The sequence below is a fragment of the Ammospiza nelsoni genome, chromosome 1 (genome assembly GCF_027579445.1).
Source record: "Ammospiza nelsoni isolate bAmmNel1 chromosome 1, bAmmNel1.pri, whole genome shotgun sequence".
NCBI classification, from domain to species: Eukaryota; Metazoa; Chordata; class Aves; order Passeriformes; family Passerellidae; genus Ammospiza; species Ammospiza nelsoni.
Genome location: NC_080633.1, coordinates 854,442 through 875,905, shown reverse-complemented (window position 1 = coordinate 875,905; position 21,464 = coordinate 854,442). Strand labels below are relative to the sequence as shown.

General features: G+C 51.6%; 1 protein-coding gene across 7 annotated transcripts in view; it reads left to right on the top strand.

The window, feature by feature from the left end:
- MAP4 (microtubule associated protein 4) overlaps positions 1-21,464 on the top strand; it is a 152,711-nt gene that overhangs the window by 110,076 nt on the left and 21,171 nt on the right. For 6 of the 7 annotated variants that reach the window (XM_059489636.1, XM_059489802.1, XM_059489470.1 and 3 more), the window contains 2 exons: positions 19,219-19,319; positions 20,168-20,380. In XM_059489636.1, coding sequence (XP_059345619.1) covers positions 19,219-19,319; positions 20,168-20,380 — 314 coding nt within the window. The remainder of the gene's footprint in view (positions 1-19,218; positions 19,320-20,167; positions 20,381-21,464) is intronic. The other variant, XM_059489724.1, reaches the window with a different exon arrangement.

Here is a 21,464-nt window from a genome sequence, read left to right as displayed (position 1 = left end):
AGAAAAAGAAATTAATTTGTTTCAGCGTTTGGGGGCTGTATCCTCTTATGGATTTTGATTTGCATAAGCTGTTCAGCCCAGGGCCAGCTCTGCAGCCGAGTGCTCGTTGCACAACCACCCTGTGGTGCTGACAGTCTGCTCCTGCATTCCTGCCCCAGTGGGGGCTGCTGGAGTGCTCATCTCATGCCTGGATCCCTCTTTCCCCCATCCATCCCCATCCCTGGGGCTGCCTCCTGTCCCCAGCCCGTGCCAGGCTGTCGTGTGCCCATTGCCACAGTCACCCTGTGGCATGCAGGGCACATTTCTCAACAGCTTGTGTGCAAATCAAATCCATTTAAAAGCAAGAAATGCCCATCCCTGTCTAATGACAGGATTTGCTTTGCTTTTGCAGCCACAGTGAAGCTCTTGCTGGAAGTATTTTCTTTCCCTGCCTGGTTTCCATTATTTTAAGTGGGCCTAGCGTTTGCACAGTAACCTTTCAGTAATGCCATGTTTGGAGTTCTCCTGTGGGACCCCAAAGTGTAATTGGGTTTGTCTGACAGGAATTCATCAGCTGATTAACACTGAGTTAATCAGGGCAGGGGCTGAGGATGTGCAAGTGCAGCCAGGCATCCTGAGATCATCAGCAGTTGTGTGCAGGTAATAACAGAGGTGCTCTGATAATGCTTTGGAAGTGCTCACAGTCACCATATTGCAGGCTGTGCATTAATTAAAGGCCAGTTAATTATCCCAGGGGGTGTGGGAGGGAGCTGAGCCCCACACGGTGTCACCAGGCAGGTCTGGCAGTGTCACAGAGCTTTGGGAGGGGACCTTGGCCCTGGGCTGCTCTCCTGCCCTGGCCCTGCTGGGAGTTTGCTTCAGCTTGAACAGAAGGCTTTGGGGAGGTGTTGCTTCTGTCCCTGGCTAAAAACTGAGCTGAGCTGAGCTGAGCTGAGCTGAGCTGAGCTTACAGGATGCTTTTCCAGAGGTGCAGCTCTGCAGTGCTGGGTGCTCAGGGGCCTCTGATCCCACAGGATCACAGAATCCCTGAATGGCTGGGTTGGAAGGAACCTCCGACCTCACCCAGTGCCACCCCTGCCATGGCAGGGACATGTCCCACTGTCCCAGGCTGCTCCAAGCTCCAATGTCCAGCCTGGCCTGGGCACTGCCAGGGATGCAGGGGCAGCCCCAGCTGCTCTGGGCACCCTCCCCACCTCCCAGGCAGAAATTCCTTCCCAGTATCCCACCTAAATCCCCCTCCCTGTGCTGCCCCAGCCCTCAGCTCTGTGTTCTGTCGAGGTTGCCCAGAGCAGCTGACCCCAGTGCAGATGCCCCTGGTTTTCCCCAGCTGCTTTGCCCCCTGCTGCCCCAGTTCTGGTTCCTCTCCAGCTGATGCAGCCGTGCCCAGCTCTGCCCTGGAGCTGGTCCTGGGCCAGCCTTCCTGAGGTTGATCTTCTTCCTTTATTTTATATTCCTGCTCATCCTTGACACTTGGATTTCCAAGAAAAGCTGGGAGTGAAACAAATCCACTTCTGGCTGCAGAGTCTGCCAGGCTGAGGCTGCTGACCACATTTCCTTATGGTGCTGTGTAACTTTCTGGGAAGTCTGAATTCCAAACCTCTTTCCCTGGCTGATGTTGCCAGTCTGTGGCTTGTGCATCATTTGGTGAACTTTGTGTTGCCTCTGCTCTATGAAATATCCCCACAATAAGCAAATATTGAGTTGGAAACACTCTGAGTGTGTTTGATTGCTGATTTTGGCTGATCTCTGGTTTTTGATGTAAATTCTAAAGCAGGATTTGATCTGTAAATGACCCATCCTATAAAACATGAGGCTGTGTTTAAGGTTTGTACAACTCCACACCTTTGCAATGTTAACCTTATAGTACAAGGTTCTGGTGGTCAGAATCCTAAATATTCCAGTTTTATCCTTCAGCCTGCTTCCTTGCAGCCTGTGGGAAGAAGTGAAGCATGAGTTGGGCAGGGCTGGTTCCACAGCCCGTGTGTGTGTCAGCACAGGGGGCAGGGTGTGTAAATCCCATGTTCCTGGGCACACAGAGCGTGTCCTCGTGGCTCTGCCTGCTCTGATTGCTGTTCTTGCTAATAACTCTTAATTAGAGACCACACCAACCGTGCTGGCACCGAGGAGCTCATCATCCTGGAAAGTGACGTTGCCTTAGAAACCAGCGCAAGAGGCTGCACAGAAACGATTGTGTTAGATTAAAGCAAAAAAAAAAACCCCAGAGCATTAGCAGGGATAAGTAATAGCTTCGGGAGTGAAGCAAAAATAGAAGCACTAGGCTGATTCATCTGCTGAGGCTGGGAGGCTGCAGATTGGGTACCAGGGCTGACGTGGGATGTAGTGATCTCCGCCTGCTCCGGGGACTGGCACAGCCCAGCTCCACCTGGAGCAGCCCAGCGAGGGCTCAGCATCCCTTGGGATGGCTGCCCTTGGCAAGGGATCACTGGAAGCATCCCAGGAGGTCTGAGTGCCTGCAGGGGTGGTTGGGGCTGGGGCTGGGACTGGGCTGGGCGTGCTCAGCATCCCGGGCTGATCCTGTCAGCTCTAGCAAGCAGGGACAGGGTTTAATGGGGCTAAAAGGATGTGAACTGGCAAAACAGAACCTTCCTCCTTGTGAACAGGCAAAATAGAGCCTTCCTCCTTGTGAGCAGGCAAACCAGAGCCTTCCTCCTTGTGAACAGGCAAACCAGAGCCTTCCTCCTTGTGAACAGGCAAAATAGAGCCTTCCTCCTTGTGAACAGGCAAAACAGAGCCTTCCTCCTTGTGAACAGGCAAACCAGACCCTTCTTCCTTGTGAGCAGGCAAACCAGAGCCTTCTTCCTCAAGAGCAGGCTCTCTCCCCTCTGGGAGGGACTGGGACCCTCAGGCAGTGGGGAAGCTCCACGTGCAGAGCTGGACCAAGGCCTGATTTGCAGGATCCTGTAATGGTGTCACTCCTCCTGCCTGGCATGAAGGGTGCTGGAGAGCCCAGAGGAGAGGGAAACCCCAGATTTGGTACTTGAAGAGCAGGAAATGTTCCTCCATGTTGAGCTGAGGGTAAAAGCAGTGGTGGAGCTCCTTTGAGGGTGTCTGATTCTCCTTTCCATCCCAGCTCTGCTCCAGTGAGACCCTCCCTTACGTCAGTCTTCTCTCTAAATCTGCCCAACATCCTTCCACCCTTTCTGGCTCATCTTCACTGACCACTTTGCCTTTTAATTCTTCAGAGAATTTAAGGTTTCTGGGAATCTAAAGGAACAAGAGGGAGCAAAGCTCTGCTGGGAGAGCTGCTGGACACAGCCAGTGGCCATTCCTGGCCTTGCACAACCATCATGGCACAGCTTCAGAGGCAGAATATTCATAAATAGAAATTAAAAGAAAGGGACTGGGTAGAAGATAAAGGCCACTGGAGCTGGGCAGGGCTCTGGGAGCAGCATGCCCTGGGCAGGAGGAGGCTGTTGGGAAGCTCTCAGTGTATGAACTCTGCATTACCTCCATTAATGTCCTGAGAGATTAAATACTGGCTGACTTTGGAGATTTTTCATAGCTAGGCATTCTCCTGCTTCTGAGCATCCCAGGTATTGACTGTGGTTCATTTCCTGCATTAGAAAATATTATTTAATAAGGCAGCAGCAGTGGAGGCTGTTAGTGGCTGTGCACTGACATGGAGTCAGGCTTTTCTTCCCTGTGATGCAAATCCCTCCCATGATCCCAGGTTCTGAAGTACCAGCCCCAAAATCAAAGGGGGTTTTCTCCTCTGTTAGAAAGGGTAGATATTTGCTTTAAAAAAAAAAAATCAAATAAAAAGCTCCTAGGTGGTTTCAGAGAGCTTTACAGGGCTGCCCTCACTCCTAGGGAAGTGCTTTAAGGGATCTCTGGTGGATTGCGATTTCCTGTTAAAAAAATATCTTGGTTTGGATTGAGTGAGCAATGAAGAAATAACAGTAATTACACGGGATTAGAGGAACTCAGGGCCTGCCAGATTGGGGAGCACAGTCAGTACTTTCAGAGTGAGCAAGTGCTTGCAAACATTAGTCCTACATCAGGGAGGAGGGAGAGCACGAGCCGTGAGCTGAGAGCCCGTTTCCCACAGCAAGACACCTCGGAATATTTTAAAGCAGAGAAAAATTGTTGAGGCTCTTTGAGAAGTGAAGGTTGTGGGTGGAACTATTCTGGTTAATTAGAGGCTGTCAGGAAAGATTCATATAACTTACAGTTCCTTAGTCATTGTTTTTAAATATAGCAGTGCCTTAAATCCCAGGCTTAAATACAAGCAGATAAATGTGTGGATTGTAGCATTTCTCACAGCAGGTTCAATTCAGGGGGCGTAGTGGAACTTGCAGGCTCTGGGTATAAAAATACATTTCTTTCAGTTCAATTCGAGCAGGGGAGGCCTTTTCCATGAGCTCTGAGGACATTTTCTCCAGAGTGGAGTGCGGTGACATCTGGGATGGTTCATGTGCTGTGACCCTGGCTCAGAGAGCAAAATCTGCCTCAGTCAAGGATTAAGCTGCACCAGACACTTAAGAATAAAAGCTGAATCTGCAGTTTGGTGCTAATGCAGCCTCTGCAGCCCGGTTTAACCAGGGCAGTGGTGTCCAAATCATGACTCCCAGCTGAAGGAGCCCTATGGGGGTGCTGGAACAGGGGTGCCTGAGGAGGGCACATCAGAGGTGTTGGGACTGGACTGGGATGGACCAACACAAAGTGTGCAGTGCTGGTGTGGGTGAAGGGTGACAGAAAAAATCCACCTGCAGCCCGGACAGCAAGCAATGAAGTTTGTATTTTTGTCAGCTGGGGCACATGTCTGGCTTGTCTGGCAAATTCTGTGCACCCAGAGAGGCTGTTTCAAAACACAGATATGTGGAATCTTTACGTCAGCTAAAAATATTGTAAGATATGTTCGTGTTCATAAAAATATGATGAAAATGAATCTTGCTGTATTTGAGACTCCAGGACCTTTCCAAACACATCCCATCACATCCTTTTCAGCTTTGTCCTCTTGCTTACGGGAGCGATCCGGTTTGTGAATTGTGAAATGCTCATTACAGCAGGACTTGTGATCACTGTTGACTCCAGAAGAATATATTAAAATTCACAGAAAACAAAGCCCTTGTGCTGAAAGGGCTCATTCTGCGCTGTGCTGCCGGGGCTGGGCTGGGGGGGCCGTGCCTTGGTTTGGTTTGGGGGGAATTGCTGACCTCGGGTCCTGCGTGTTCTTGGAATGGCTCATCAGCAGGAACTGATACCGATCAAAGCATCGATCGCAGCACAGCTTGGCAGAGCAAAGGGAGAGGCTGAAATCCCCCCAAACGTGTCGGGACCCCCCAAAGGCTGCTGACAGCAAAACCCTTCCCCTGAGCCGATAAACCCCCGGCAGCCTCAGCCCGGGGCCGGGCGCTCGCCTTCCCCAAGTGAATTCCGGAGGATTCTGCACAAAAGGATGCAACCTGCCGGTTTCTTTTGAACTAGTGGCTGCCTGCAGTAAGTGAAGGCGACGGCGCAGGGGGTGGGGAGGACGGGGTTTGTCACGAATACCGGGGGCACGCCGTGTCGTCACGGCAGCGAGCCCGGCGCGCCGAGCGCTGCAGCGGAGCCGCGGAGCCGCCGCGATGTCCCTCTCCAACCAGCAGCCCGAGTACAGCCCGCTGGGCAAGGGCAAGAGCCCCGAGAGCTTCCCGGCCGCCTTCCACCGCATGGAGTCCCCGAAAGACTTCGGCAAAACCGAATTCGAGTGGCAGAGGACGGAGGGGAAGCTTAACGAGATTGGCTTGAACGTGAACTCGGGGGGACCGATTAAGGACGGGCTCGTTAAGAACGCCGGTTTCACGGATGAGGACAAGCTCTGCTTCTTCGAGGGAAAGCTAGACAAAGAGCTAAAAATAGCTCAGAAAGACAAAAGAGAATTTGAGGTGCCCGGCAAGAAATACCAGGCGGCTGCAGGTCACCTTGAGAGCTGGTCCCTGATTTCGGAAACCTTTCCTTCTGCTGAAGGCAACTTCGGGAACCCTAAAGCCACCGATTTCCGCGTGGGACAGGCGGCAGCTGAAAAAGCCGCTCCCGGGCTGGGTAAAAATGAAGCCATCACCGACCAGGAGAAAGCCGTGGGTAAGGCTGGGATGGAGACCAAGTGCCAGCCGGAGCCGAAGCTGCCCCATCTCTCCGTGCCGGAGAGCGATGCCGGCAAATACATGAAGGAGCAGGAAATCAGCGTCTGGAACCCCAATTTCCAGCCCATCCTGCCGAACGACTCGGGCTCTAAAGAAGCGGCCGCGAAAAAAGATGGAGCCCCCGGCTATTGTGTCCTGGGGGTGCTTAACGAGAGCTCCGGGCAGAGCGGGCTCCGTTCCCCCGCTCCCGCGGCCAAAGCCGCCCCTCCGACCACCACCGTGGAGCTGGCCCAGGACGAGTCCAAAAGCAGCGACCTGAGCGAGAGCCCCGAGCTGGAGGAGGAGATGGAGGAGCAGCTGGGCTCTGAGGGCAGTTTGCTGGCCAGGGCTGCCCACCAGAGGAAGGCGATGAGGCGTGCGATGTCAGAGTGCTCTCACTTGTCGGTGCCCCTAACCCTTAACCTGGCCGATAAATACCCTGAGCCGGTGCTTAGAGAAGACGTCGCCACTGGGCTGCTCTCTCCTAACAGCAGCCTGACCCAGAGCCGCAGCCCCACGGCCGCCAAGCCGAGCTCCCCGATGAAGCGCTCGCTGACGGTGGCGGAGGAGCAGGCGGCGCTGGGCGGCCCCGCGGCCCCGCCGAGCCCCGGCCCCGGCGCGCAGCCCCCGGCCCCGGCGCGGGAGGAGCCGGCCGCCAAGAAGCGAGAGGAGTGGAACGGCAGCAACTCGCTCAAGAAAGAGCTGGGCAGCCCGAGCGCCTTCCACAGCAAGCTGGAGCAGATCCCCGAGCTCGGCGGCCAGGACAAAGAGCGGCAGGAGGCGGCGGCCAAGAGGGACAAGAGGGACGGCGGCGATGGAGCGCCGGGGCTCGATGCTCCCAAAGGCAAAGGCGCCGAGCCGGAGCCCGGCAAAGCGGCTCCTCTGGAGAGGAAAGAAATCGAGGTCAGCAATGTGCAGAGCTCTCCGTCTCCCAAGCAAGGAGATCTACCACGTGATGGTATGTCAGTAATTTTTACCTCTCCGGGCAGGGAGCGGACAGGAGCTGGGAGTGCTCAGTGACTTCAGAGCGCACCTGGGAGCCCGGCACCGCCGCGCTCGGCAGGCAGAACAAAGGATGGCTCTGTACGGATAGAAGCGGAGGGGAAAAGGGGAAAATTAATTGCCTGGCTGGCTGCTCAGCGTCTGGTGCAGCAGCAGCTGTTAATGGGTTGTCAGGATCCTAAATTTGAGCGATGGATTTTCAGATCCGTGGCATCCACAGGGGTCCCCGCCAGTGTCCCCCGGGTCCCCTCCTGCCACACCTCCCCCGAGCAGAGGTACCCCAGATCACGAGCTGCATTGTGAAAGCAGGGTGATAGCAAAGTTAAACCCTTTCAGCCCCTGCCAAAAAAATCTGCGGGTTGTGCTTTTCCCGTAAGCTTCTGGCACTCAGTTTGAGGGGAGCACAAGAGCGATGGGTGCGATGATTTATGGAGTTAAGCTCTTCCCGGTGCTGAAATTCAAAGTGGAATTTCCCTGTCACTTTCTGGAAGCTCTTTCCCAAACCCCCCGTTTGAATGGAGCCGTTCCCATTCCAAGGGTCAATAGCAGCTTGTTGTGTTCTATGGGGTTTGTTGTTTCAATGGTGCTGTGGTGTATGAGGTCACTCTTCCCGGATTTTAAATGTGTGAGAAGAGTAGTTAATCTTTGTTCTCCCGCCTGGAACAACATCTCTGTGTCCCCCCTGGCAGCCCCAGCCAGCAATAAACCTGCTTTTTTCCCAGATTTTGGATGCGACCGCGGTGTTTGTGCTTTGTCTGCCGCCCGCATTAACGAGAGGGGAGAAAATGTGTCAGGGGATAACGACAAAAGATTTGCAAGAGAATTTTTGCATCCTCTTGTAGCCAGCTGGGAGGGCTGATGTGAAATGGAAAGTGTCGCGTTGTCGAGGGAGGGGAGGGCACAGCTCAGGTGTGCAGGGAGTGAGCTCCTCAGGTGGAGCCCCAAAACTCTTGGGGTGAGGGAGGGGAAGGCACAGCTCAGGTGTGCGGGGATAGAGCTCCTCAGGTGGAGCCCCGAAACTCTTGGGGTGAGCTGAGCTCTCTGAGCGGGGCAGGGCAGCCCCGAGGGGCTGTGCTCTCACAGCCCTGGGTTTGTGGTGTGTGAGTGACACCCCATGGTCGCTCTGGCTGCTCTCACTGCTGGGCTCTGGCCGTGGCCCCCCAGCCATTGGTCACTCAGCACTGCTGGGCCTAATGGGAGTTCTGCTTTCTCCACTTATCTCCCTAGATGCTTCAGTTCCCAACCTCATGTTTGGGGAGCATTTGGGCAGTACAAACTCCCCTCTGTGGTCTTCCAGCATGTCTCACCTTTTCACTGAACCACAGGATCCCAGGATGGGCTGGGGCTGGGCTGGAGGGACCTCAGAGCCCATCCATGCCACCCCTGCCATGGGCAGGGACACCTTCCCCTCACCCAGGCTGCTCCAAGCCCTGTCCAGCCTGGCCTGGGACACTGCCAGGGATGGGGTGTTGAGGATGGGGAGATCCTTCCCTTTCCATCCTCTCAGTGTTCCCTGGTTCTTCACAGTTGGCTCCAGGGACAGATTTTAATGAGCTCGGGTGGCCCTGGCTCCTTGGAACCTGAGCAGAGCTGTCAGCTCCTGGCAGGCAGGTGGGAGCCCCTGGCTGCCCTGTGGTGATCCTGGCTTGAGCCAGGGTTGGACAGGACACCTGGGGAGGTTTCCTTGGACTCAGGTCAGACCCTCGTGTTCCGTGGTCACCTGGGCTTGATTTTGTACCCAAACGTGAGAGGGCCATCAGTTGTCTTGGGAACTGAAACGTGGCAGGAGTAAAGTGGTATTGACAGCAAATGTGGAGCAGAAAAAAACCTAAAAATGATTAATTTGTGCACACCTTTCATGTCAGAGTTCTTGGGGTGAAGGAGCTTGCCATCACCTTTCATGTCACAGATCTTTGGGAGTTTGCTGATATCTTTCACGTCCCAGGTTTTTTGGGGTTTGATGACAACATTCATGTCACAGTTTTAGGGGTTTGCTGACACTTTCCATGTCCCATTTTTTTGGGGGTCATGGTGTTTGCTGACACTTTCCACGTCCCTGTTTTTTGGGGGTGATGGTGTTTGCTGACACTTTCCATGTCCCACTTTTTTGGGGGTAATGGGATTTGCCAACACCTGCCCTGACACCAAGGTTTAGTTTACAAGACAAATCAGCAAGAAGGTTCATGTTTTGGGCAACTTGGACCCCCAGTTTGGTTTGGCTGGTGAATTCTGTCCAGCTCAAGGGACAGCTGTTTGAAAGCACAGCTCTGTGGGATTTTTAAATCAGACAAAACATTTAAAACCTCATCTGAAGTGGATTGACATGTTTTCCCCAGAGGGGCTGAGCATCAGTGATGGAAAGGTCACTGAGATGGGAGTGCTCCCAGTGTTCTGGCTGGGTTGTGCTTTGCAGATGGTTTATTCAGATTGCCAAGGGTTTTTTAGCATTTGGTTTAAAATTTTGCTCTTGCAATCTTTATTATGAAAGCTTGTTTGTTGTCCTCACAATCACAGGTCTGGGTGAGCTGATACAGAGATAACTGAGCTGGCAGAGCTCTCACGGGCATCAGTATCGTAGAATTTGAAAAGTTATTTTCTGCTCTTTGTAGTTTTTACTCTTTTAATCTCTGGGTTTTTCCTCTCCTGGGAGTAAACAAAGCAGTAAATGCAATGAAATGTTTTCTATATGTGCAGTTTAGAGGATTTTCAGAACCAGACAGAAGTTCCTCAGATGTTCCTGAAAAGCTTTCCAGCTTTCTGTACTGAGGATTTTTCCGTCTCCCCTGTTAATCAGCAGAGAGGTGGTTATAGTAAAAATAACTCCCCCAGCAGGCAGTGCAGGCTGGAAGGTGGAGCTGGTGCTAAATCCCTCCTGTGCCTTTCATTCAGGCTCGGTTCCTGTCCTGAGATCCTCATCAGCCTCATCCCAGCACTCCCCTTGCAGCTCTCGTCCACTCACCAGGCACAGTGCTCAGAGCCTCCATTTGATCTGACACAAAGGCTTTCTCCTGCTTTTTGTTAACCCCTCTCTTTGTCTGCCTGCTCTGTCTGTTCACCCTGACCTCAGTGCTCACGCCTGGGGTAACAAATTCTGTCACTTGCACCTTTTGTCAGCCTAAAAATACCTTAAGAATTGTGCAGTCTGATCCCAATCATTTGTATGGTATCTCCACTTACAGCAGACTTCCTTGGTTCTGCCCCTCCAGGGTTGTGGGACTTTTTGCTAAATATCTGCTCCTCTTGTGTTCTTTTAATAGAAAGAATTGGTAGAATTGTAATAAAACTTACTTTTCTTCCTTGCAGACAGGTGGGTGTTGGTGTGATCACAGAATCCCAGGATAGTTTGATTGGAAGGGACCTTAAAGCCCCTCTGGTGATGGCACATGTAGTTTAATTTTATTTTAATTTCATTTTAAAAGCTGCCCCAAAGATGCTCCCAGTCCAAGCCCTGGCGTGCCCAGGATGGGTATTTATTTTCAGCCAGGAGATCCTGGCTGCAGATTAGTCCTGCTCAGAGCTGAGCCCCAGCACCTGCCCAGCTCCCTCAGGAATCAAATCTCCCTGGCCAGGTTGTTCCCAGCCCTGGGGACAGGTGTGACACCTGAGTGTTGTGTGATTTATTGGCATTTATCTGTACCCTGTGTCACCTCCAGCAGGGATGTCCTTCAGCACTGCCCTCACTTCTGCCTTCTCTCACTGCCTTGGCCTCTCCCTGAAATGTTTCCTGCTCTGGAACACCAGGAATTGCAGGTTGGGTCTGTCCCACCCAACACCAGCTCATTTTGCATCAGGAAACCATCCTGGGTTCCAGCTCAGGTTTTTTGTACTCCATGAAGTCCAGCCTAACTCCCAGTCTCCTGAAGGATGTTTTTTCAGCAGAACACTGAGTTTTAGAGGAGTACAGAATCCAGGAGTCCCAGCATGAGGGTGTGAGAGCCCTGGCCTCAGGTTTGCACCGATTGAAGTGAGTGCTGGGATTGGGAATGTAAAAAAAAAACTGTAAAAAGCCAACACTGCATTGGTGGTGTGGGGGCACAGGAAATGTGTTTGTCATAGGAGAAAAAAGACATGAGTGACTGCAGCTGCTCTGGGCCTGGGTGGGACTGGGGGATACTGGGGAACCTCCCTGGAATTCATTGCATCATTAGTGACACCTTTGTGCTTGGCTGTTCCAAGGTAGGATTGTCTTTATTTCACATTTTGAACAGTGTGGGACAGTTTTATGCCTTCAGACACTGAAATGCTGAAGAGGGGCTTTGAGCAAAGGCCTGGAGGGACAGGACACAGGGAATGGCTCCCAGTGCCAGAGGGCAGGGATGGATGGGACATTGGGAATTGGGAATTCCTGGCTGGGATGGGATTCCCAGAGCAGCTGTGGCTGTCCCTGGATCCCTGTCAGTGCCCAAGGCCAGGTTGGACATTGGGGCTTGGAGCAGCCTGGGACAGTGGGAGGTGTCCCTGCCATGGCAGGGGTGGCACTGAAGCTTTAAGGTCCCTCCCAACCCAGACCAGTCTGGGAATCTCTGAATTCCCTGTAAATCCCCTTGTGCCCTGGCCCAAGCACTGCCCCAGCTCAGGTGGCACCTGGACATTCTCTGGGGTTTCACCAGCATTCAGAGCAGCTTTAGGGCCAGCCTGAAATGGAATTTGGGCTCTGTCTCGTGCCTGCTCCTCCCTGGGTGTCCTGCCCAAGGCAGCTGCAGGTCAGGGGGGTTTGCTGTCACTGTGGTGGGAGCTGTTACTCAGAGCAGCCTCACCATTCCAGTCATGCCCTGTTGGATAAAAGAGGGAGGCACTTCAGGTTGTTCTGATTTAGGATTTCTCTTGCTGGGGTACAAATAGAGTCTTAACAATCCTTAGGTTTACAAACGCAGGCAAAGAGGACATCTGATTTATTCTCAGTTCCTGATAACCAGGGAAAATGTACACATTGACTGAGTTGCATTTGTTGCCAAATGAAATGCTGAGCCCTCTGCATTTGGGTCAAGCAGGAGATGTTGATTCTGCCTTTTCTGGGGAGGAGGAAGCAGCTCAGGGTTGTATTTCTGTTCAAACCAAGATCTGTTGTACTTGTAGATACTTTTCTGTAAGAGCCTTAGACAAAAAAGCTTTATTTGAGGGTGGGTTTTGGGATGCAGCTGCTCCTTTGGGGTGCTGAGGGATGAGGAGGGAACTGAGGGATGAGGAAGGAACTGAGGGATGAGGAAGGAGCTGAGGGATGAGGAAGGAGATGAGGGATGAGGAAGGAGCAGAGGGATGAGGAAGGAGCTGAGGGATGAGGAAGGAGCTGAGGGGTGAGGAAGGAGATGAGGGATGAGGAAGGAGCAGAGGGATGAGGAAGGAGCTGAGGGATGAGGAAGGAGCTGAGGGGTGAGGAAGGAGCTGAGGGGTGAGGAAGGAACTGAGGGGTGAGGAAGGAGCTGAGGGATGAGGAAGGAGATGAGGATGAGGAAGGAGCTGAGGGGTGAGGAAGGAGATGAGGGATGAGGAAGGAGATGAGGGATGAGGGAAGGAGCTGAGGATGAGGAAGGAGCTGAGGGGTGAGGAAGGAGCTGAGGATGAGGAAGGAGCTGAGGATGAGGAAGGAGCTGAGGGATGAGGAAGGAGATGAGGAAGGAACTGAGGGATGAGGAAGGAGCTGAGGATGAGGAAGGAGCTGAGGGATGAGGAAGGAGCTGAGGATGAGGAAGGAGATGAGGAAGGAACTGAGGGATGAGGAAGGAGCTGAGGATGAGGAAGGAGCTGGCCCCTCTCTGTGGTTCCCCATGAGCAGGTTTTGTTCAGGGCTTGTTTACGTTCAAGAGGGAGAGTAAAGACAAGGATGGTCATTGCCTTATTGCTTAATCTATTTCTCTTAATGGATTTTCAGCTGATGACTGTAATCCCGATGAGAATTATGGAGCTGTTTCATTGAATGATGTTTTAGTTGAGCTTAGCCTGCTAAATATCCCTGGCTGGGGATCTGGGGATGATGCCTGGCCTGGTTCACGTTGGGCTGCAGCTGCAGGCAGGGCAGGTGACACAGGGACTGCCACACAGAGCCACAGGGACAGCTGGGAGGGACAGCATCTGGGGATGCAGCCTCAAACACCCATGGAAATCTCCTTTATTAGAGGGAGGAAGGAATCATAGAGAAATGGGGAGTGTCCTGAGGCAGGAGGGACCCACAGGCATCATTGATCCAACACCTGGCCCTGCCCAGACACCCCAAAATCCCACCCTGGGCGTCCCTGGGAGTGCTGCCCAAACTCTCCTGGGGCTCTGGCAGGGCTGGGAATGCTCCCATGCCCTGGGGAGCCTGGGCAGGGCCAGCAGCCTCTGGATGGGACACGAGGAGCAGCAAAGCCCAAAAAGCAGGATGGGGTTCCACATCCAGCCTTTGCCAGGAACACCTCTGGCCTGGTGAGAGGAGCCCAAGACAGCTCCTACCAGGGCCTGCCTTTTGGCATGAGGATGGATTTTTGGGAGTTCTTGCTCTTTCCTAAACTGCTGGTTGGTGTTGAGCTGCCCACAGGCGTTGCTCCTGAGCTCTGTGATTTATAAATCAGTGCAGTAACACAGTTTAACTTCAAAAAGATCCTCCTGGGTGCATTTCTGTAAGTGCTGTTGCCTCATTTTACTTCTTCAGGAAATACAAACAGCAGAGCTTTTCAGGCTTTGTGCCTGTTTGGGTTTTTCACACGGAGTTGCAGCTTTTGTGAGAGCTGTTACGCCAAGCTGAAGGTTTGTGTTTGCTCCCTCCTGGCTCAGCTCAGCATCACCTCACACCAGCTGGGACTCCACACTGGATTTGTAGGATGGAGGTGCCATAAGGATAATTCTGCGTGGCTTTCCTCCAGCACAGGGACTTGGAGGAATCCAGAAAGAGAAAACAAAAGAAAAAAACTCTGTTAATTCATAAATCCTAGTGTTTGAAAGAGGGAAAGGTCAGGCGAAGATAAATGGAAAAAAATCCTGGTTGTGAGGGTGGAGAGGTGCCCAGAGCAGCTGTGGCTGCCCCTGGATCCCTGGCAGTGCCCCAGACCAGGCTGGAGCTTGGAGCAGCCTGGGACAGTGGGAGGTGTCCCTGCCATGGCAGGGGGTTGATGATCTTTAGGGTCTCTCCATCCCAAACCATCCTGGGATTCCATAATTCCATGTGCTTCCCTTTGAGTCCAACGTCTCAGTGCACACCTGGTCCTCCAGGGGCTCTCTGGAATGAGAGCTGTGATAAATAAATAAACAAATAAATAAACAAATAAATAAATAATCCTGGGGGAGCTGGCCCAGGCAGTGGCCAAATGAGACTCCTGAGCCTGGAACAGGGAATGTGGGGAGGCAGGGAGGAGGTTGTGGTTGTGTCTGCAAAGTCATCAGTGGCAGGGGAGTTGTGAACAAGAGGAGACAGTTCTGCTTTTCCAGGATAGGAATGTGGGTCAGCAAACGAAAATAACAGCAGCAGCTGAAAGCAAACCGTGCTGGGTGACTGCTGAGAGATTTCAGCAAAGCTGTAAAACAGCTCCTGCCAGCAATTTGGGAACTGTGAGATTTTAGCTTTCTATTTTTTTTACCAGGAGGGTGATCAGACAGAGGAGCAGCAGCTCCCAGCTGTGGAATCTCCATTGCTGGAGATGCTCAGAGGAAGATTGAACACCCTGAGCATCAGGAGGAGCTGGGCTGGGGGATTGGGGTAAAGGACCTTAAAGCTCATCCAGTGCCACCCCTGCCATGGCAGGGACACCTGGCCCTGGCACTGCCAGGGATCCAGGGGCAGCCACAGCTGCTCTGGGCACCCTGTGCAAGAGCTTCATCATGATAGGAATGATTTATTGATAGGAATCGTGATGGGAGAAATTATAGGAATGATTTATTGATAGGAATCGTGATAGGAGAAATGATAGGAATCATTTATTGATAGGAATCGTGATAGGAGAAATGATAGGAATGATTTATTGATAGGAATCGTGATAGGAAAAATGATAGGAATAATTTATTGATAGGAATCGTAATAGGAAAAATGCTAGGAATGGTTTATTGATAGGAATCGTGATAGGAGAAATAATAGGAATGATTTATTGATAGGAATAATGATATGCAAATGATAGGAATGATTTATTGTTAGGAATCATGATAGGAAAAATTACAGGAATGATTTCTTGATAGGAATCATGATAGGAAAAATGCTAGGAATCATTTCTTGATAGGAATAATGATAGGAGAAATGCTAGGAATCATTTTTTGATAGGAATAATGATAGGAGAAATGATAGGAATAATTTCTTGATAGGAATCGTGATAGGAGAAATGATAGGAATGATTTATTGATAGGAATCGTGATAGGAAAAATGCTAGGAATGATTTATTGTTAGGAATCATGATAGGAAAAATTACAGGAATGATTTATTGTTAGGAATCGTGATAGGAAAAATGACAGGAATGATTTCTTGATAGGAATCATGATAGGAGAAATGCTAGGAATCATTTCTTGATAGGAATAATGATAGGAGAAATGATAGGAATGATTTCTTGATAGGAATCGTGATAGGAGAAATGATAGGAATGATTTCATGCTAGGAATAATGACAGGAATGATTTATTGATAGGAATAATGACAGGAAAAATGCTAGGAATCATTTCTTGATAGGAATCATGATAGGAATCATTTATTGATAGGAATCATGACAGAAAAAAATGCTAGGAGTAATTTATTGTTAGGAATCATGATAGGAAAAGTGATAGGAATCATTTATTGCAGTGTTGCTCTAGGAACCTGTTGGGACATGCCAAGAATTGTGATTTTCCCCATCAGGAGCAGCAGTGGTGAGGACAGGGCCGGGGATGGAGGCGCTGGCAGCACAGTGCCAGCAGTGTGGGGAGGAGCTGCTGCTGTCTGTGCCTGGAGGGATCCATGGGGTGGCAGATGGGAATGTCCTTCCCTGGCTCCTTGGAGCCCCTGGCCCTGCGAGCGCTGCCCTGGTGCTGCTGACTCAGCTCAGGGCACGGCAGCTCCAACCAAATGCCTTTCAAACACCTTCCAGGCCTTCTCCTCTGCCTGGGGAGCGGGCAAACTGAAAAGTCTCCCAAATAATTCTTGCAGCGTAATGAACAAATTTGATTAAGGTTTGGCAGCTTTGCCTAATATTCCCTGTAGGAACTAGGAAATGGTGCCAGTTCTCTGCTCTGAGAACAGCCTCGTAATTAAACCATGAATGAGAGAAATGTCCTGATGAGCACAGGACAAATGAATATTAAACCCCAAAGCTCTCCTTCTGTAATCCCTGGGGGATGGGGCAGGGTTGTGTGTCCTGGGATGTCAGAGTCTCAGAGAGATGGAGCCTGAGCTGTGGCCCCTCAAGTAGAGAAGGTCTCTACCCAATTCCCCTGAATAATAATAATAATAATAATAATAATAATAATAATAATAATAATAATGATGATGATGATGATGATGATGATGATGATGATGAATGGTTTAGGTTGGAGGGACCTCAAAGCCCACCCAGTGCCACCCCTGCCGTGGCAGGGACACCTCCCACTGTCCCAGGCTGCTCCAGCCTGGCCTTGGACACTTCAGGGATGCAGGGGCAGCCACAGCTGCTCTGGGAATTCTATGCTAGGGCCTGCTCACCCTCCCAGGGAGCAATTCCTTCCCAATATCCCATTTGACCTTATCCTGTGGCAGTGGGAACCCATTCCCTGTGTCCTGTGCTGGTTTTTATTCACCTTCTATTAAGCAACATGAAATAACATGAAATTCATGCTGTCACTGGTTCAGAAATGTGGGAGCTGCTGGAGTTCAGATCCTGACCCTCTGGGTGTTGCAGGATTTGAGGAGCACTCCCTGATGCTGGGAATTCTTGTCATGGGTGCTGCAACCCCTCATCAGGCAGAGGTTTAGTGTTGGTGCTGAATTAGCTGAAATAATTAATGACAGCAGCTTTTACCACTGGAAGTCACCTTGATGTGGGGGATATTTGAGACTGGTAGGACTCCAAACGAAGCAGTTCTGGGAGCAGAGAGAAGGGAATGGGCAGGAGTTGTGTTTCAGGAGAGGGAACTGCTGACAACTGCTGCTGCTGGCATTGCTGTGCATGGACCTGACAGGTGAAACCAGGAGAGAAAGGATTATTGAAATGCAGGGGAGGAATCAGAGAGCAGCCAATACAGATCAGCTGCAATAAAAACAGGTTTTCCAGGTGAACAGACACAATTCCCAAGGATTTTGCATTAAAGCAGGTGTTCAGCCTCTACATTTTGCTGATTTTCCTTCACAACCCTCTTATGTGCCCAGGATGCTCACCCCAGTGCTGCAAAACTGGAAGGCCAGATGGGCAGGAAGGGGTTAAACCAATTCAGGGGGAAAAAAGGCTTATCCTGAGCTTACCCTGAAGTCAGAACACAAAAACAGCAACCCATACTCTGGTGGGAGGGAGGCACGGGGTGATTTTATTTTCCTGCCTTGTACCAGGACTGAGGCATCCTCTGAGATGCTCCTGTCAAGTCTGACAGGCAGGAGAGCAGGGAACAGAAACTGCAATTTCCAAAAGATGTGGAGAACAGGCTGTTTACTGCTGGAATCCTTAGCCTGGCCTTGTCACAATCTGTTCAGGGTTATAAAAAGCAGCGTCCAACACGGATAAGGCTGGATTTGAATCCCCAGATGACAGGGGAGATGCTGCAGGAATTCATGCTGGGCTCCTGGCACAGGATCCTGGCAGGATCCAGCCCAGGGCAGGGTGCTTGTGCAGCTGCGCCCTGGGGAAGGAGGGCTTGGAAGGGATTTGTAGGGAAGCTGCTGCTTGCTGCTGTGGGATTTCAGGGATTTGGGGAGAAAACGTGGGGAAACTGCTCCTCAGGGAAGGATTTGTTGGGTTGGAGGGCAGTGCTGGGGCTGGTTTGGGTTCTGGCTTTGTAGAGGACACAAGGAGGGGGTGCTGCTCTCCTGCCCCTCAGGGAACAGCCTGGTGTGTTCCCTGTCCCCAGGCAGTGTGACAATGGCCAAAAGGAACAATGACAGGGAAACTGGTACTCCTTGGAATTGGCTGTGAGCTCTGTGCTGTAACACAGCTCCAGTGAGGGGTCAGTGTCTGCCAGAATGGGATCTCCATGGTCCTGCTCTTGTGGGAATCCTGGAGTGGTTTGGATGGAAAGAGACATTGAGGACCATCCCATCCCATCCCATCCCATCCCATCCCATCCCATCCCATCCCATCCCATCCCACCCCTGCCATGGCAGGGACACTCCCACTGTCCCAGGCTGCTCCCAGCCCTGTCCAGCCTGGCCTTGGGCACTGCCAGGGATCCAGGGGCACCCACAGCTGCTCTGGGCACGTCACAGGGAAGAATTTCCTCTTAATAAACAATCTAAATGTACCTTCCTTCAGCTAAAGCCATTCCCTGTGTCCTGTCCCTCCATGCCTTGTCCCCAGTCCCTCTCCAGCTCTCCTGGAGCCCCTCCAGGCCCTGCCAGGGGCTCTGAGCTCTCCCTGGAGCTTCTCCTCTCCAGATGAACATTCCCAGCTCTCCCAGCCTGGCTCCAGCCCTGCAGCAGCTCCGGGGCCTCTCTGGATCTGTCCAGCAGCTCCAGCTCCTTGTGCTGTTGGGTCTGGGGCTGGCACCTGTGATCTGTGTGACCTTTCCTGGTGCTCCCTTTGGCTGCTCCCTGAGGGCTCCAGGTGTGAATGTAGGCAGAGGAAAGGTGGAGCAGGAACAGCTGTAACAATGGGGATAGCTGGGAACAGAGCCCCACTCCAGGATAAGTGTAAAATCTGGACTTTACCATGTTCCAACAATTTCTTGTAACAACTTAAAGATGAGAAGATTTGCTATTTAAAGTAAACCACAGGTTTCCTTCATCTGCTGGCTGGCTTTTCCCACTGGGATCATGTGAGAAATTGGAATCTAACAGCACCTGGATGAACCTGTCCTTTTACAGGGAAAATCTTTCTTCCTGCAGGTATTCTGGGGTTCAGGAAATTTTCCACTAACACCAACCTGTGCTGTGTCAGTTCTGTCTCCTGCTGCTGCTGTGTTGAATAACAGCAAACTAAAAAACATATCTTAAAAAAAAAAAAAAAAAGCTTAAACTCACAGATGTGCCTTCCTTCCCCCAGGCAAGGCAGAGGAGCCCCAAGCAGCCGAGGCCGTGAGCGGGAACGACATCTCAGCTCCTCCCAACAAGGAGCTGCCCCCCAGCCCTGAGAAGAAGACCAAGGTAGGAGCTGTTCCCTGTTCCCATCTCTGCTCCCAGGGCTTTCATTTCCCAGCTTTTCTGCTTCCTCAGCTGTGCCAGCCACACTTCTGTTTTCTGAGCTGCCCCTGCAGCAAACCCGTCCAGTTCGGAGCTGCCCGTGGCAAACTCTGATCAGAGTGTGCAAACTCCATTTCAGTGAATTCCTGCCTGCTGCAGTGACTGTAGCAGTAGTAAACACGGAGTAAACGTGTAGTAACCCCTGTGCTCAGCCATACTCTGTCAGTTGTTCCCAGCCCATTTCAGAGCCCTGCTCAGCCCCTCTGGCTTTGGAGCTGTGCTCAGGAGCTCCCAGCACACAGCAAGGTCCCCCCCAGTGTCCCCAGCAGGGCTGGGGGGCAGGGGCTCTCTCCCCTGGAGGCCCTGCCCGTGTGACCACGGCAGCTGATCCCAGGGGATTTGGAGCTGCAGTCCCTGCGTGCCCATAATTGGAAAGCCAGAGCCTGTGGATTGCACGTAGCCCTGGATGCCAGGAGCACCCAATTACTAATCCAGCTTTACCAGCCATTCCTTCTGTTGCTTTCCATGCTGCTGAAATAAATCTGTTGGTTTGGAATTGAATGGCAGAACGCCTCCAGCTCCAGAGGCTGCTGCATTTTGGTCTTTGTTGCACTCAGAAAACAGATTATTATTATTATTATTATTATTATTATTATTATTATTATTATTATTATTATTATTATTATTATTATTTTCCTTTAAAATATCACTTTTCTGTTGTTGCAGCTCAGTGTTTTGGTTTACAATGCGCTATTTTTTGTTGTATTTCTTTGGTTTTATCCTGGATTTTGCTTTTTGGCCCAACCCTAAAGCCTGCTGCATCCTCCTCCTCTGCCAAGGCGGCGGCAGCCAAGGCCAAGCCCCCGGGCAGCACCAGCCCCAAGCGGCCCAGCTCGGCCACCCCGGGCACAAACAAAAAGCCCACGAGCCCGAGTGCAGCTCCTGCTCCAGGCAGCACCTCCAAACGCCCCGGCACCAGCAGCACCCGTCCCTCCACCCTCACTCCAAAAGAGACTAAACCAAAGGTAAGAACTGCCTGCCTCTGGGAGCACCAGCCAGCCCTCAGCCACGGGGCAGGGCAGAATTGCTGGGCTAGGTGACATCAGGAGGGGCACTCAGTGTCCCTGGCACTGAACTGTGTCACCACAGAGGAGAATTAAACCTGAGTGTAGTGCTGAGATTGTCCTGACGAGCTGCCATGAGTCAGGGATCCCAGGCTGGGTTGGGTTGGGAGGGACCTTAAAGCCCATCCTATATCCCATCCTATCCCATCCCATCCCACCCCATCCCATCCCATCCCATCCCATCCCATCCCATTATCCCATCCCCAATCCCATCCCATCCCCATTCCCATCTCATCTCATCCCATCCCCATTCCCATCCCATCCCCATTCCCATCCCATCTCATCCCGTCCACAGACCCATCCACAGACCCATCCACAGACCCATCCCATCCCATCCCATCCCATCCCATCCCATCCCATCCCATTATCCCATCCCATTATCCCATCCCATTATCCCATCCCATCCCTGCCATGGCAGGGACACCTCCCACTGTCCCAGAGTGACCCAAGCCCTGTCCAACCTGACCTTGGACATTCCAGGGATCCAGGGAACACCCACAGCTGCTCTGGGAATTCCATCCCAGTTCCTCCCCACCCTCCCAGCCAGGAATTCCTTCTGTGTACAACTCCTAAATCCAGACAAGAACATGGGAAGCCTGACTAGGGACATATGATATGAATATTGAAGAAAAACAAAGCCATGTGAATACTCCTTATTTCCCACCAGTAGTCATGTTATGATGTGTGGTCACTGCAGAACTGCACAGAGAGGATTGATAACACTTAGAAAACTCTGGAGATCTGTAAATCCCCAAAAGAGAGGATTCATGGACAATGTTGCATCTTCCAGATAAGCAGGGAATCCCTGTGTGTCAGAAGTGGGAGGTGTCCCTTGAATGATCCCTATGTTAACTTGTGATCTGAGAGAGCAGGGGAACTCAGGTTTAAAAGGGAACATCAAATCCATTTCAGAAGCTTTCGTTGATGGCTGAACACCACCACACACTGCATTTGAGTGTTTTTTAGAACTAAGTAAAAATAACAG